Here is a 14,788-nt window from a genome sequence, read left to right as displayed (position 1 = left end):
GGACCTACGTATCTCCGGAGTCCTTCATTATATTTTGGTGATGAGCGGAGTTCATCCATGCTGCACACCCACTAACCGCACTTATCTTTTTCTCCTGGTCTTCTGAAGGATCCTTGAGCTGTGTGACGTCCTGGCAGGTTCACAGAGAACGGACCACATTGTTGTGGGACATAGATCAAGCCATGAGTAGTTTCACAGCTACAAACTTGTCAGTTGTGCTTTGAGCGGTGTCACTGAGCAGGGCGTAGGCCCAAGGGTGTTGCCACAGTGCTATGTACTTTGGGGCAATGCGTGGAACGGTCTATCAAACTCTAGTCAGCGTGCATTGCGGAATTATGTCATCACGCAAGTGACGCTTTGGCGGCCATCTTTGTAGGGGCACTTTCATTGGCCCAACATACTGTTTCAAGGGAACCTCACCACTACGCTCACCAGCATCTTGAATTTAGTGGTTGGAAATGTCCTGAGCTCTCTCACTTCCACAACAAGATAGAAACCATCTACAGTAACTTTGATCCCCAACCCTCTGACCTTCCTAGATCCCATCAGCCTCCACCGCCAACCACCTGCTCACTGCATGGGGACAACTCAGCACACTGAACACAATTACACTCCGGCCCCTGCCCCCACAGGATCTTCAACCTCAGAAGAAACTAGATCAGCCGCTAGCTCACTACCATCCTCAACGCCTTGTTAACCATGGCCACTTTTCCAGAAGCCTGGAAATACACAGAGATCAGACCCCTCCTCAATAAACCCTCTCCAGACCCCAGCTAGCTCCAGAATTACTGCCGATCTCTCTGCACCCATTCCCCAGCAAAGTCCTGGAGAAGGCCATCAACCTCCAACTCACTGAACACCTGGAGAGAAACATGTTGCTAGACCCTTCTCAATCAGGCTTCAAAGCCAATCACAGCACCGAGACAGTTCTGATTGCCGCAACAGAAGACATCTGCGCCCTGCTCGACAGAGGAGAAGCAGCCGCACTGATTCTACTCGACCTCTCTGCCTCCTTGGACACAGTCTCCCACCACACACTGATCAACCGACTATGCCAGATTGGGATCACAGATGATGCTTTCAGATAGATAGCATCCGTCCTCACTGGATGCACCCAGAAAGTCCGCCCCCCACCTCCTTCACCTCACAAGTCAAGCACACCACCTGTTGTGTTCCCCAAGGTCCCTCCGTAAGACCAGCCCTCTTCACCTTCTACATGACATTACTTGCAGACATTGTGAGATCGCACAACATCAACATCATCTCCTATGCTGATGACATGCGGCTCGTCCTCTTGCTCTCAACAGAACCAACAAAGACGAAGACCATCTGCCCACAACTGTATGGTGAACGTAACTGCCTGGATGAAGGACAACCTCCTGAAGCTCAATGCTGAAAATACTGAGGTTCTGATCTTTGGCAGACATTCAACCCTCTGGAATGACTCCTGGTGGCCAGCAGAGGTCAGACCCACCGCCACACGGAAAGATCACGCCTGCAACCTTGGCATCATTCTCAACAGCGAACTCTCCATGAAGCGCCAGGTCAACGTCGTTTCCTCAGCCTGCTTCCACGTGCTCCGCTAGATCTCGGCTCCTTAATGGCATGAGGAAGACAGTAACGCAGGCCCTCATCACCAGCCGACCAGGCTACGGCAACACACCCCACCCCACGCAGGCACCACCACCGAAGTCATGCAGGGACTCCAGATGATCCAGAGCGCAGCTGCCAGACTGATCCTCAACCTGCCGAAGAGAACCGGCATCACCCAGCACCTGAAGGGCTTCCATTGGCTGCCGATCCAGAAAAGATGGCACTTCAAGTTCCTGACCCATGCCGACAAAGCCCTCCATAACCAAGGACCTTCCTACCTGAAACCCGCCTTCACCTCCACCAATCAACCAGGAATCTCTACTCAGCACACATCGCCCTCGCAAAGATACTATGCAAACGCCGCTGCCGTGCCGCATGATGCACCTTCTCCCACCTCGCCGCCAAAGCCTGAAACGCCCTCCACCTCCACACTGCACCCTGGCTGACCCACTTCAGAAAGGGACTGAAAACCTGGCATTTTGAATAAACACCTGCAGCAAGCACCTGGATACAAACTCGGGTGACAAGCCGCGCTATACAAATAACACTTGAGTGATTGATTGGTTATGAGTTCTTGGGGAATGGCGCATCTGGTTTCAGCCGGGAGCCATTTGAAATTCTAGCTGAGCATATGGAGGGTGAGGAAGCAGGTGGACATACATTTCATGTTGAGTTTGTTGTCTATTATGATTCCTAGGTTTCTGGCTTGGTTGGCACAGTAGGGGAGGGTCCTAGCTTGACTGGCCACCAGGAGTCGTCCCAGGGTGACGTGGTGTTGTGGAACAAAAGTACATCGGTCTTGTCGGTGTTACGTTTGAGGCATCTATCTCTCATCCATTCTGCAACACTGTTCATGCAATGAAGTTGGTTTTAGCCGTGAATGTTTCCTTGGAGAGGATGAGCTGCATGCCATCTGCGTACGAGATTATGTTGAGTTGGTGGTTCCTTACAATCTCAGCCAACGAGGCCATGAATGTTTTGAAGAGGGTGGGGCTGAAAGGTTATCCTTGCGGAACGCCACAGATGATATCCTTGGGTATTCAGGTGGAAGGCGGTAGGTGGACTGTCTGAGTTCTGCCTGAGAGAAAAGAGCTGCGATCCATTTCAGTGCTTTCTCTCTGATTCCTATCTAGTGGAGCCTTGTGAGCAGAATGTGGTGGGATACTGTGTTGAAGGCTGCCCAAAGGTCGAGGAAGATGAGGGAAGCCAAGTTGCGTTGGTCCAGAAGGAGCCTAATGTCTGTGGCTGCGATGAGGGTGGTTTCTGTGCTATGGTTAGGTCAGAAGCCAGGTTGAGATGCATAAGGAGGCTGTTATCTTCTAGGTAGTCGGTGAGCTGTTGGTTTATTGCTTTTTCAAGTACTGAGAACGGGATCAGGGATATCGAACTGTAGTTCTTGTGTTTGTTGGCATTGGTGGATGTTTTTTTGAGAAAGGGCTTGACTCCTGCGTGCTTCCAGTCTTCTGGGTAGGTAGCTAAGCTTATGGAGGAGTTGAGGATGCCGGTGAGTCTGCTGGCGATGGTGTTGATGCCGAGGTTGAACATGTGGTGAGGGCAGGAGTCCGAGGGGACTCTTGAGTGGATGGATCTATTGAGGTTGGTGGTGTCATTCTTAGACATGTGTTTCCAGTTGGTAATGGTGCAGTTGGAGGCCAGGGTCAAGGGGCTCTGAGGCCTGTTGCTATCCGATGGGGTGAGTTATAGGTGCTTATTTGAGACCTCATGCTTTTAACCACAGTTTGTTTTTCGTTTTCATGTAAATAGCACTGAAATACTTATATTAACACATAATTCACTCACACTGCGCCGTTATACAGGAGCACCTCGATTACTTTACTTTAAATTGTTGAATTTAAGTTTCTAATAAATGTGATATATTACTCACAAACCTCATCTGTAGAGAAAGTTCTTTATGGTACAACCACTGTCGTGGAGGTTAATTCATGTCCTTCCCCCAGAGGGACTGAAACAGTTTTTGTTATATTGTCCGACGGGGTGAGCAGATTGATGGTGTCGGCGGCTCAGGATGGGGAGCAAAGTTTTTGTAGATGGTGGCTATTTTATTGTGAAAGAAGAGGGCGAGGGAGTCGCAGAGCTCCTATGTGGGGGTGGTGCAGTGTTCCAAAGTGGATGGGTTGGACAATTCTTTGACAATCTTGAAAATCTTCTTGCTGCAATTGGAGCAGGTTTGAATTTGGGTGGCTAGAGTTTGTTTCCTGGCATTGTTGATGTGTTTGTGATGAAGGTTGAGTTAATTCTTAAAAGCAGCTTGGTTGATAAGGTCGTTTGAGGAACACCAACTTCTTTTTAGTTGCTTGCATTTGCTCTTGGTTCCGAGGTTCTGAGTTCTGGTGAGTACTAGCTGACTTGCTTAGTGTGGTTGTTGGGCTTGTGTTGTTTTGCTGTGGTGACTGTGTCTGCAGTGTTTTAGATCCATGTTGAGAAGTTCCTGACTGCTGTGTCTGTATCTGTTGGGATGTCTGGGAGGTGACTGTTGAGGGCGTCACACCATTGTGCTTCCGAAACCTTGCTCCAGCTACAATGGAGGTGCGGGGTTGTCTGACTGCAGTGCAGTAAGTTGATGAGAAGGTGAAGTGGGTGATGGGAGTGGTCGGTCCCTGTGAGTGCCAAAGGGTGGATGAAGGAGACCCTGTTGCTGGATCTGAAAACAGGGTCCAAAATGTGTCCCACGGTATGTGTGGGTTGGGGAAGAATTTGGTTGAGTCCAATTGTGCTCATGCTGTCCAGTAGATTGGCAGTATTAGTGTCATTGGAGGTCATCAAGCTGAAAGTTCCCCAAGGAAGATGTAGTTTTCGGTGTCTGGCTTATGTGGCGATCAGCTCCATGATGGCTTCTCAGAACTTTTGACGTGGTCCTGGGGCTCTGTATGCAAGGGTTCCTTTGATGGAGGTTTTGTAGTCTGGGCAGATCTGGAAGTGTAGGTTTGCGAATGCTCCAGGTGGATGCTAATGTACATGAATTGTGTTACCTTCATACGATTTTACATAATGGTGCAAACATTTCCTTTTAATTTTGGAACAGAAACTGAATATCTAATCTACTGTTGAGCAAATGTGGTATTGGTGCTCTGCACTTATATGGTATAACAAATACAATGATACTTCAGCAAATTATGAATTAAATATGAATTGTTATTGTAATAGAAAGACCGCACACAATTTTATAATCCTTATAGATGATGTTTTATACTTGTGTTGCATTGGTAAAATGATGCCATTGAATAAAGAAAAGACCAAGTGCCTTGTTTGACGTAGTCCGTTTTTCTCTGTTTGCGGCAGGTATTTCACGGGAAGGATGGTGGTCAATCCCGTACAGCACCCACCTCTGAACTGTATGATATCTGTCTGGTCCAGACAGACCTCCTGAGAGCCATCGCTGACAAGAACTACTTCCTGGACTGTGTGAGAACTTGTGAAGAGAGGTACACGGCCTACCTCGCCCATCTCTCTCAGCCTGGGGATGCGTCCTAGTGTCCGTTCGTCGGTTATCGACCAAGGACGTATTGAGTTTCTATATGAACTGGAACCGCGCCTGTTACATGTGCAAGCCTCTTGCTCTGTATATTGTGAATGCCTGTATGATGAGGCTACAAGTTTCGAAAGGTCATGCAGTGCTAAGGCTTCCCCTTTTCAATAAACAGCCACTGTTGGATTTTAAAAAAAATAGATACTGTTTCAGATAGTTTTAATGAAAAAATATAATATATAATGAAGGAGAAGTGTGTCTCCTTGTTAAGTTTAACTTCATTATTTTCATAGGCCTAGAATGAAAACCCCATCTGGTATCCTCCAATTAGCAGTCTCTCTAATTTATAAATACAATTAAAAAGAACTTCAAAATGCACTTCACTGTATTTTTTCTGTAATATCTTGTTTGACGCTTAGTCTGGATTATGTTGAGATCATGGAAATGAACTAAATCTGTGATTGCCCGTTTGTAAACCTCTTCATCACCGTGATAGATACTTCTTCTACCTCCTTCGGCAAGTGGACACTCGGTCAATTGACTTGGAAAAACTGAGCGAGGGATGGATAGTCCTGTGCATGAGCAGCTGACGTCAACGGACGAGCCTGATGCACTATACTCTTTCTTTGAGCCTGAGGAAGTTCTCTGGTCCATTAACTACAGTTCGTTTCTCACTCTTCTGCAACACCATACACTAAAATGTAGATCCCTTTTGTTGCCCTGGACCTGCTATTGATAACACAGCATAGGTCTGATAATGGCAGACTTGAACCTGTTGGTGGTAGACAGGCGTAACGTTAACCATGCTTCAAACAAAAGTGACAATATGCTGCCAGAACCAGGAACGAAAAGTAGATGTGATCTTTATTCTCCTTTCTCCTCTCAACATGAGGTCTTCCCTACAGAACAGGACAGATGCACAAACCACTCCAGTCAGACAACTCAAAAGAAACAGATTGGTGCATTTCAAAGAAACCTTTAAAGCAGCCAGTCAGACATCCATAACGCAGAAGACTTGCTTGAAAAACTCAATTCAGAATATCTCAAACTCAATAAACATGCTGCCACTGTTCTATTTATCATCTTCTTTCTCTAATAGGTAAAATGAAATTTGTTAATCATTTTTGTGTTGATGACAAATACAGAATGAATGTGTGTGTCACTTTTCCTTTTAATGTGATAATCAAGTGAACACAAATATATTCACAGTATTTAATCTGATCGTCATTCTCTGTTCTAAAATAATTTATTGCTGAATTGTCAGCAAAGTTTCATGAAGATTGATAATTTGATTTCTGGTTTATTACTGTTCAAAGAGCACCTTTTCACAGAATGAAGGTACGGTAAAGAGAATTGGGCCACTTTCTGCTTGTTGTGCATTGTAAAAGATTAAACAGTGGGCAGATGAAGAGATATATATACATAGATGAAATGCTTCAGCAACAGGCTCCTTAAGCAAGCTCCTTAAAGCAGCTCCGTGCTTGCTGCAGCAATGGCACTGCAAGAGAAGCCATACGGCTCCCATCGCGGCGCCAGATAGCGTATAAAGGGCATTTTGGTAAAATAGAAAATAAATAAATATTGATGGAAGGGCTCCCTTGCGGTCCCAGATAGACCATAAAGGACTAAAAACAAAATGAAGAGAAAAAAAAAGGAAAACCAATAGCTCAGTGTGAAAGTCTGGCGGCCTTCACACTGAGCAGCCAAGGTATGAGTCCAGCTAGACTTGCTTTCCCCCTTTTTTTTCCTCTTTTTTTTTTTAAAGTACAAATTCGTTTTATTTTTAAAAACGAGACGTTTTATTTTACATTGTAGAGAAATATCTCATTCTAAGTATATCATACATCAAAGCCTAAAAAACTCTCTCGCACTTTCTTTCTCTCTCTCTTTTAGTCAATTTCTTCCACATCCAGTCAGACACTGACGCACCCACTCACAGACCCACTCAGACCCTTTTGCACCCACTCACAGCCCCGGTTAGACCCTTAAGCACTCACTCGCATACCCACTCAGAGTTACGCATCCACTCACAGACCAAGACTGCCACACACCCACTGACTCCATCATGCACCCACTCACAGACCTGCACACACACTGACCCACCCACTAAAACACTGATGTACGGACTCTTACATCCAGACAAACAGTCTGACAGCCACTCTCACCCCAGATACACCCTCTCGCACCCAGAGAGTCTGCGCCCAACTCCTGTTGCGCACGGACAAAGGGTCTGGCTGTAGGCCAGGTCTTGTGGGCAACCTCTCTTGCGCACGGGTGAAGGCTGTGCTTGTTGCAAGGTTGGGTGCTTATAGGGGGTTGGCCCTGTGGCCAACCGCACACGGCCGGTGGTTGAATTAATATACAGTAATGAAAATGACTATATGTTAAAAAAAAAACTTTGAAATTCAGTAAAAAAAACAAAGTTTACAGGGACTTTATAGTTGCTTGAGGTAACTCTAATTATAACTGGTGAATTTCTATAGTTTTGTACTTTTAAAACGTGAGCCTAACTATAATCTCCAGGTAACCTTTGTTTTTTTAAGTGAAAATATATATGGGTGTGAAAGGGCTAGAGAGAATCTTCATACCACAAGACGGAGACAAGACAGGCCATGCAGAATCACTTCATCTAATTTTGCTGACAGCTAAAGGGAGGGGTGTTCAACCTTCACTTGCTTGTGGTCTTATCAGCCCTCCAGTGGAGAGAGAAAAGCAGGCTAAGCTATTATTTGAACAATGACTTAATTGTTCAAAGTAGGTATGAGAGAGTGGACCATCTCTAAATTCAATTTAGGCTTTTCTTTTGTAACTTGAGTTTAACTCATATGAGGGTGGGGTTGGTGTAAATCTAAACAACCAGTATGTTTGAATATTTTTTGTACTGTTGCATTTACTCATAAACATTGCTGCTACTATTCTGTTTCTTTATTATATTTACAATTCAGATAGTTTGCACTAGAATAGGATGCTAATTTTTAAATAAATCTTTAAACTATGCCCATTGTTTCTGAGTGTTCTTGAGTGTGCCTCACTATCTTGAAAGAGGGTTTGGATTCCATTGATCATATCTGTGATATTTCATAGAATTGATTATTGCCTGAAATGCATCTTAGTCAAGTATTGCTTAGTAGGTTGTGGGATGGTTGCAATCCAACTGCCTTTCTCTCTCAGGTTGGCACATTGACAACGTTCTTAATTCCAGGTGGTCTAGAAGGTCTAATTTCCAGGTGGGTACGAGAAAAAGTACACCACTCTCCAACACCCTGCCTCAAAATAAGAAACACAAAGACAGGAAACAATTTAGTTAAAGTGGAGCTGGCTGAATTAAAAAGTAAACCTTCACGTGGAACAACAGTGCAGAAATCACACGATAAAGCAAAACCCAACTGCTAGAGCTATAGGATGGTGTTGGACATGGCCCTTCTTAGGGGATTTAAACTTTTTGCTTTTTCATCCCGTTTTTTTGCTGACTCTGTGCTTGGCCTTAGAACTCTGCGCACTTTCCCACTGCATTACAGTGGGAAAGTGTGTGTGCCCTTCCTTCACATACCAGGAAGGAGCGCTTATGTTGCTGATTAAGGTGGTCTATCCAGGAGTGCTGTGTAAAAAGGTACACTCCATACCCGGGGCGGGTACGGCTCTGGCAAATAGTGGGACGCTGCACTGAGTTTGCCTCCCACCAGAATAGCCTGACCAACATATATTAGGCCTGACAGTGCAGGTCTGTGGAGGGGTGGCATCTTCCCTGCCTTGGCTAACCCTGAGTAGGGCTTATGCTACCTCTAGAGCACCTCTCCCGGAGGGCTGCGCAGGTGGTAGGCAGAATGCAAGGGTGTTCCATGCCCTGGTAGGGGAGAACCCCCTCATGGGTTGTCCCTACCTAGGAGGTCACCTCTCCCTGGAGGTTTTGCTGATCCTCTTTTGATTGGTCTGGATACTTTCCCACTGTAAGTACAGTGTGAAAGTGCAGGCACCCTTCCTACATATGTTAGGAAGTGGCACCTACCAGTGTGTTCACACTTGCACAATGGTGCTTTAATATGTCCTGAGCCTGTCACAGCAGGCCAGGGTGTGTGCACTTGCACAGCAGAGTTTTAATATGTACTGAGCCTGCCATTACAGGTCCGTGTGTATGAACACTTGCACAATGGTGGCTTCATATATTCTGAGCCTGGCATAGTGGTTTATATATACTGCACTGCCTGGCCTAATACATGTTGGTCAGGTACAGCTTGCTAGTATGTGCACATTTGCACAGTGGTGTTTTCATGTATACTGAGCATGTTACAGAAGGCCTGTGTGCACACTTGCACCTATGGAGCTTTTAAGCACGTGTCTAGGCTTGTATGTGCACAAGGGCACATATGCCCAGAGAGTGAAGAATACCCATGCATGTTTTCACTACATATGGGAGCTGCTATGCCCATAGGTTAACATAGTGGAAGTGTTACAATTACTCCCAGCAGCAACAGTGGATTGCAGCAGAGCAGCTATCATTGGATTCGTCCTGACAAACCCCTTTCTATGGTAAAGGTGTGTGACGGGTCGGACCGTTCCGACACGCACATAATTACGACTAATGCTGTCTCTGCTGGTGGTGTCCCGGAAGCATCCCAGAGAGCCGCCCTTCCTATTGGCTCTCGCTGGATGTATGGGCCGTAAAAGGGGAGGTCCCGGAGTGTCGAGGAGAGATCGTCCGGAGCGGGAACCTCCAGGAGGCGGCAGCCGAACTGACCCGAAGCACCGGAAAAGACCAAGGAGGAGAGGAATCTACAACGTCCGGAGTTCCTGGGAGAGAAAGCCGACTGAATCCAAAAGCCCTCACGGTCCCAACCCGGGACGAAGATCGCTGGCCCCGGGGAGCATACGCCTAGGACCCACCATGCTTCAGGAGAAGTGTGGCCAAGCCAGTTACGGAGTTAGGGACGGGTAGGGACGGCGGGAAGCGGGAGGAAGAGGCAGTACACGGGGAAAATAGAACGAGCACGGGGTGGGAAACATTATAGAAAGAAGGGGAGGGGGAAGAAAGAAAAGACAACCAATCGGGGAAATACTATGAGCACGAACTCGGTGATTGATCAGAAAAGAAACAAAGGCAGACCCGGCAGGAAGGACCAAATAGAGAGATTAACAACGAAAAGAGCAGAAGACTCAAGAAGAAAGAAAAGAAGTGAAAGATACAGGAGAAAAGAGAAAGCGGTCAGAGGAAGCACTCAAACAGACAGGGGTAAGAAAAAACAGAAAAAACAGGGGAAGAAGTGAAAGACCGGGAAAACAGGGTTAAGGAAGAGCCAGGAAGAAAAGAAGAGACAAGAGCAGAAGAAAGGAAAAGGGAAGAGAAAGTAGAGAATAAGACCCTAGAGTGAAAGGAAGAGAGAGAGAAAAGGTAAAGAGAGCGTTTAAACAATCACTTACCGTACCTATTCTTCTTCTGTCCCCACATGCTTCCCGAGAGGCCTATGGAGAGGAAAGAAGACGAGATTAGCACCCAGACGAGAGAAGACATCTGCAACCAACTACCTCAGACATACCTATCAGAAAGTACTCTGTAAAAATAACAATAAACCGTACTTATCTATCGACACAATCAGTCTGGTGTACTTGAGATCGGCCAGCCTAAGACAATGTGGTTTTGTCAATTATCATGGAGAAATGCCACTTTTAGAAAGTGGACATTTCTCTGCCCTAAAACGCTTTGTGTGCCTTTTAATTCGACAATGGGGGACGAAGGAGCACATCTATGCGTTCACCAGCAGCAGCTATATAACAGGGGCACACAACTGGAACAAAGACCTCGGCCATTTGTGGGCCTGGCTGCTTAGACTGGAGGGAGAGGTTCTGAGACTTGGCCTCTCTGAGCCAGATCATGTCCCTGCTAAAGATTATGGCCCTCATTTCGACCTTGGCGGTCTTTTTTTAAAGATCGCCGAGGTACCGCCGTGCTGAAGACCGCCAGCGCAGGTGGTTTTCCGCGCGGCGTATTATAAATGCTGGCAGCCCTCCGTCCTTTTTCGGACGGAGAGCTGCCAGCAGCCATACTGGCGGTCGGCGAGGAAGTGGAGGCTCCTCCACCTCCACCGCCACGTCATCAGAACACCGCCCACCGAATCACGTCCCTTGATTCGGTGTGGCGGTGTTCTGGTGACGGGGAGCTGGCGGCGGAGCAGCCCCCATGGATCCCGTCCCCTCCCGGAGGATCAACGGACAAGGTAAGTTGATCGTCCGTAAGGGAAGGGGGGTCGGGGGTGTTGTGTGTTGTGTGCATGCATGGGGGTGTGCGTGTGAGTATGTAGAGGAGGTGTGTGAGTGCGTGTATGCATGCAGGGGGTGTTGTGTGTATGGGAAATGTGTGCGGGTCGGTCTGTGTGCATGTCTGTATGTGTGCGGGTATGTGTTGTAGTGTATGTGTGCGTTTAGGGGTGTGTGTATGTGCATGTTAGGGGTCCGGGCGGGGAGGGGGGTCCTGCCACCTTTGGGGGGTGGCAGGTGGGTGGGGGTGTGGGGGGAGGACTCGGGGTGGGGGAGGGGGGCGGGGGAGACCCCTATCAGTGCCAGGGAAGGAATTCCCTGGCACTGATAGTGTCAACCGCCATTGATTTCGTGGTAGTTCCAAACCACCCGAAATCCATGGCGGTATGCAGGGTCCTGATACCGCCGGCGGTCTGGTGACGGCCGCTGGGCTGGAGACCGAAGTCTCCAGCCCAGCGGTCGTGACTGCCCTGGCGGTCTGAGTGGAGAAGTGGCGGATGACCATGGCGGTAACCGCCATGGTCATAATTCCATTTTTTTTCCGATGGCCTGTTGGCAGTTTTACCGCCACTTTCTCCCCTGTCCGCCAGGGTCATAAAGAGGGCCTAAGTTCTGCATTCCACAGCTCCATGGCAGTCAGGTCTGAAATTAAGAGAGGACATTTTTGATTCAAAGGGGAACCCGCTGAACCTCCCCCAACTTCAAAGGCACACTACAGTATAACTACTGGTGCCACACTGCAGCAAAGTAGAGGTACACTTGCGGGAACGTGGGAAGGAGACCCTGGACTGCATGGTGCACATTGCCAGAAGAACCTGTTGTACACAAGGAGTAATTACTGCCCTGCATCGTGGCTGGCCAGCGCAAACTGATTACTGCTGTGTGGCTCTCTGACGTGTGCTCTTCAAGGGCTTCTTGGCTTGCCCCCTGCTCTCTTGTGGAGGTCTCGGGGACATCAAAAACCTCCCGAGAGGGACCTACACCTTCTACCTGTGTCATCTGGAGAGCGGTGCCCTCTTAAGTGCCTACATAGCCTTCTGGACATCACCTGATAGTGGTGTGAGTGTGGAACTAAGTATTGCACCTGGAGACTGGATTTCCCTGATGGGGAGCCTTCCAAGTACTGTCCGCAATCAAGACAGTGTGGCTCTTCATTGTTGGGCCACGACAAGTATAAGCATGTCATTGGTAGTGAGCGGATTCACCGGTTGCGGTACCCCATGTGGCCCGCTTTTGTAGAGCGTGCCGCATTTCTCTTGTACTACACCCAACTTCATGCTCATTGTGTGAAGTGTCCGATTCACTGGTTGCGACCCTCGGAGGTGGAGGCGTACCCGGAGAAGTGTCGCATTCTACCTCATGCGCCACAGCTAAACTGGCATCTGTGTGTGTGTGACTGGATTTGTCTAATGCAGCTCAAGTCATCGCACGCCAGACGTTGTGCCTCATTCCAGGGAGGTACTGGTTTGGAACTCCATTCGTATGTGTCCAGAATTGTCTTGTGTGACTCAGTCATTGCACTAGACGTTGTGCCTCATTCCAGGAAGGTACGGAAATTAGTAACTCTTCATGGGTGATCGGGATTGTCTGGTGCAACTCAAGTCATCGCACACCAGACATTGTGCCTCTTTCCAGGAAATTGCGGATTTGCTAACTCTTAGTGCACACCTGGGACTGTCCGGGCCGGCTCAAGTCATCGTGACCCAGACGTTGTGCCCCCTTCCAGGGAGGAGCGAAATTGATAACTATTTGTGAATTGGAATGCCTGGCTTGGCTGTGTGCCACAGTGAAAATTGTGTGTCCCAAAGCAACCTTCCCCCGTGCTTTACAGACTGGAGCCTGTGCCAGAAGGCACTGTGCAGAGACCCCTGAGTGAACTTCCCGAGTGGTGGCCAAACCTCCATTTGTCGACTGTTGCCTAATCAGCCATTATCTTTCTTCCCCTCCCTCACCTTTGCTCCGGGATCCTGAATAAGTGTAACTTCGGGGGAAGGGGCAGGGCAGTAGGAACTGGTTTGAGGGTAGAGGAAGGTTTGAACCCAGGGGGGTCTGCGAGTGCAGTGACCACTAACCTGCCGGATATCAGTGCACCTCATTAGAGTGCTGGGAGTGAGTGTGCGAGTGCGTGTTATGCTAACCTGCCTTACGTCTGTGACACGGCGTAATGGTGCAGAGCGAGTGATTGCCTGTGATTTACTGCACCGCACGACGGTGTTGCCGTACACGTTATTTCTTTGTCAGAGGATTATCACGGTTGACACTGAGTTTACCTGTGCGATCTAGGCCACGGAGCTATTTAAAAGCACTGCAATTCTCTGTATATACACATCTCTGCTATTATTGTGAACCGGGGTGCATCCTATAACTGTGATATTGAATTGGGGTAATCGCTAGGGTGGGTCTCGTGCTGACAATGGTTTGGCACCGCGTGACGGTGCTGCAAGGGAAAGTAATATTTTTTTCATGTACACACTGCTAGTGTAGTTTTAACACAATAGGCCTAGTACTGCTGGTGATATTGCTAAATGTGATTTATGCCCATGTTTACATGCTGTTCATGTTTTGTTAACTAATGTGAGTTGTGAATACAAACTTTATTTACATACATCTTGTGTGAAGTCTCTTTTGTGACGCTCAATGTATTTGCTGTGTGTTAGTGCTGTGCCAATGCTTTACACATTGCCCCTGTGAGAAGCCTGACTGCTCTGTGCCAAGCTACACAAGGGTGAGTGCAGGTACAGCGAGTGTAATCGCTCACCCCTGACGGGAGTGGTAGGGTCTGCGAGGCTGGGGCCTCGCCTCAGCCAGCTAGAACGTGCCAACTCCAACAGACTGGCAACTGTAAGTGAGCTATTACCCTACTTCTCAAAGCATGTCAGTGAAAGACAAAATAAGAGCGCTACAGTAAAGATCCAATGGGTGGTTGGGGTAAATGGTGCTCTCGCCTAGTTTCAACAGTGACTTAAGAGTAAAAGCTGCAAGCTTAGTACTCGGTGCTCAAAGAGGGAGGAAAACCACCCTAATCTTCCTCAGTCAATTACAAATTTAATAGCTTCGAGCACACTATGTGTGATTGTTCCAAACTTTATTCATTTCTAATTGTTCCAAGCTGAATTCATTCCACTTTTGGATAATCTTCATGTAAACACACTAAATCAGTGAGTGATTCATACTTGATTTCTTTTCCTTATGATATCCTCCTGAGTTTAACAATATGCGAAATAACGCCCCAAACTTAATTCTTATTCATTACACTTTTGGATAGTCCTCATGTAACGAAAATAAATCAGTCAGTGTTTTATAAGTGATTTATTTTACTCATTATATCCTCCAAAGTTTTACAATATATGAAATGGTGCCAACACATGTTTCGTCAACGCTGCTTCAGTTGAAAGGATTTTCTTTTACTGTCAAGTAAATACATTTAGAACGATGAGTGTTGGCCCTGAAGAAGTCAGC

At 47.3% G+C, this 14,788-nt stretch overlaps 1 protein-coding gene across 1 annotated transcript in view; it reads left to right on the top strand.

The window, feature by feature from the left end:
• Positions 1-8,077, top strand: part of LOC138258873 (uncharacterized) — a 106,088-nt gene extending 98,011 nt beyond the window's left edge. Inside the window, exon 5 of the mRNA XM_069206172.1 lies at positions 4,894-8,077. Within this exon, the coding sequence (XP_069062273.1) occupies positions 4,894-5,085 (192 nt within the window). The 3' untranslated portion in view covers positions 5,086-8,077. The remainder of the gene's footprint in view (positions 1-4,893) is intronic.
• The last annotated feature ends 6,711 nt before the right edge of the window (positions 8,078-14,788 follow it).

The sequence above is a fragment of the Pleurodeles waltl genome, chromosome 9 (genome assembly GCF_031143425.1).
Source record: "Pleurodeles waltl isolate 20211129_DDA chromosome 9, aPleWal1.hap1.20221129, whole genome shotgun sequence".
In the NCBI taxonomy this organism is placed as follows: Eukaryota; Metazoa; Chordata; class Amphibia; order Caudata; family Salamandridae; genus Pleurodeles; species Pleurodeles waltl.
The sequence above is the reverse complement of the archived record's forward strand: the minus strand, read 5'-3'. Positions and strand labels throughout refer to the sequence as shown.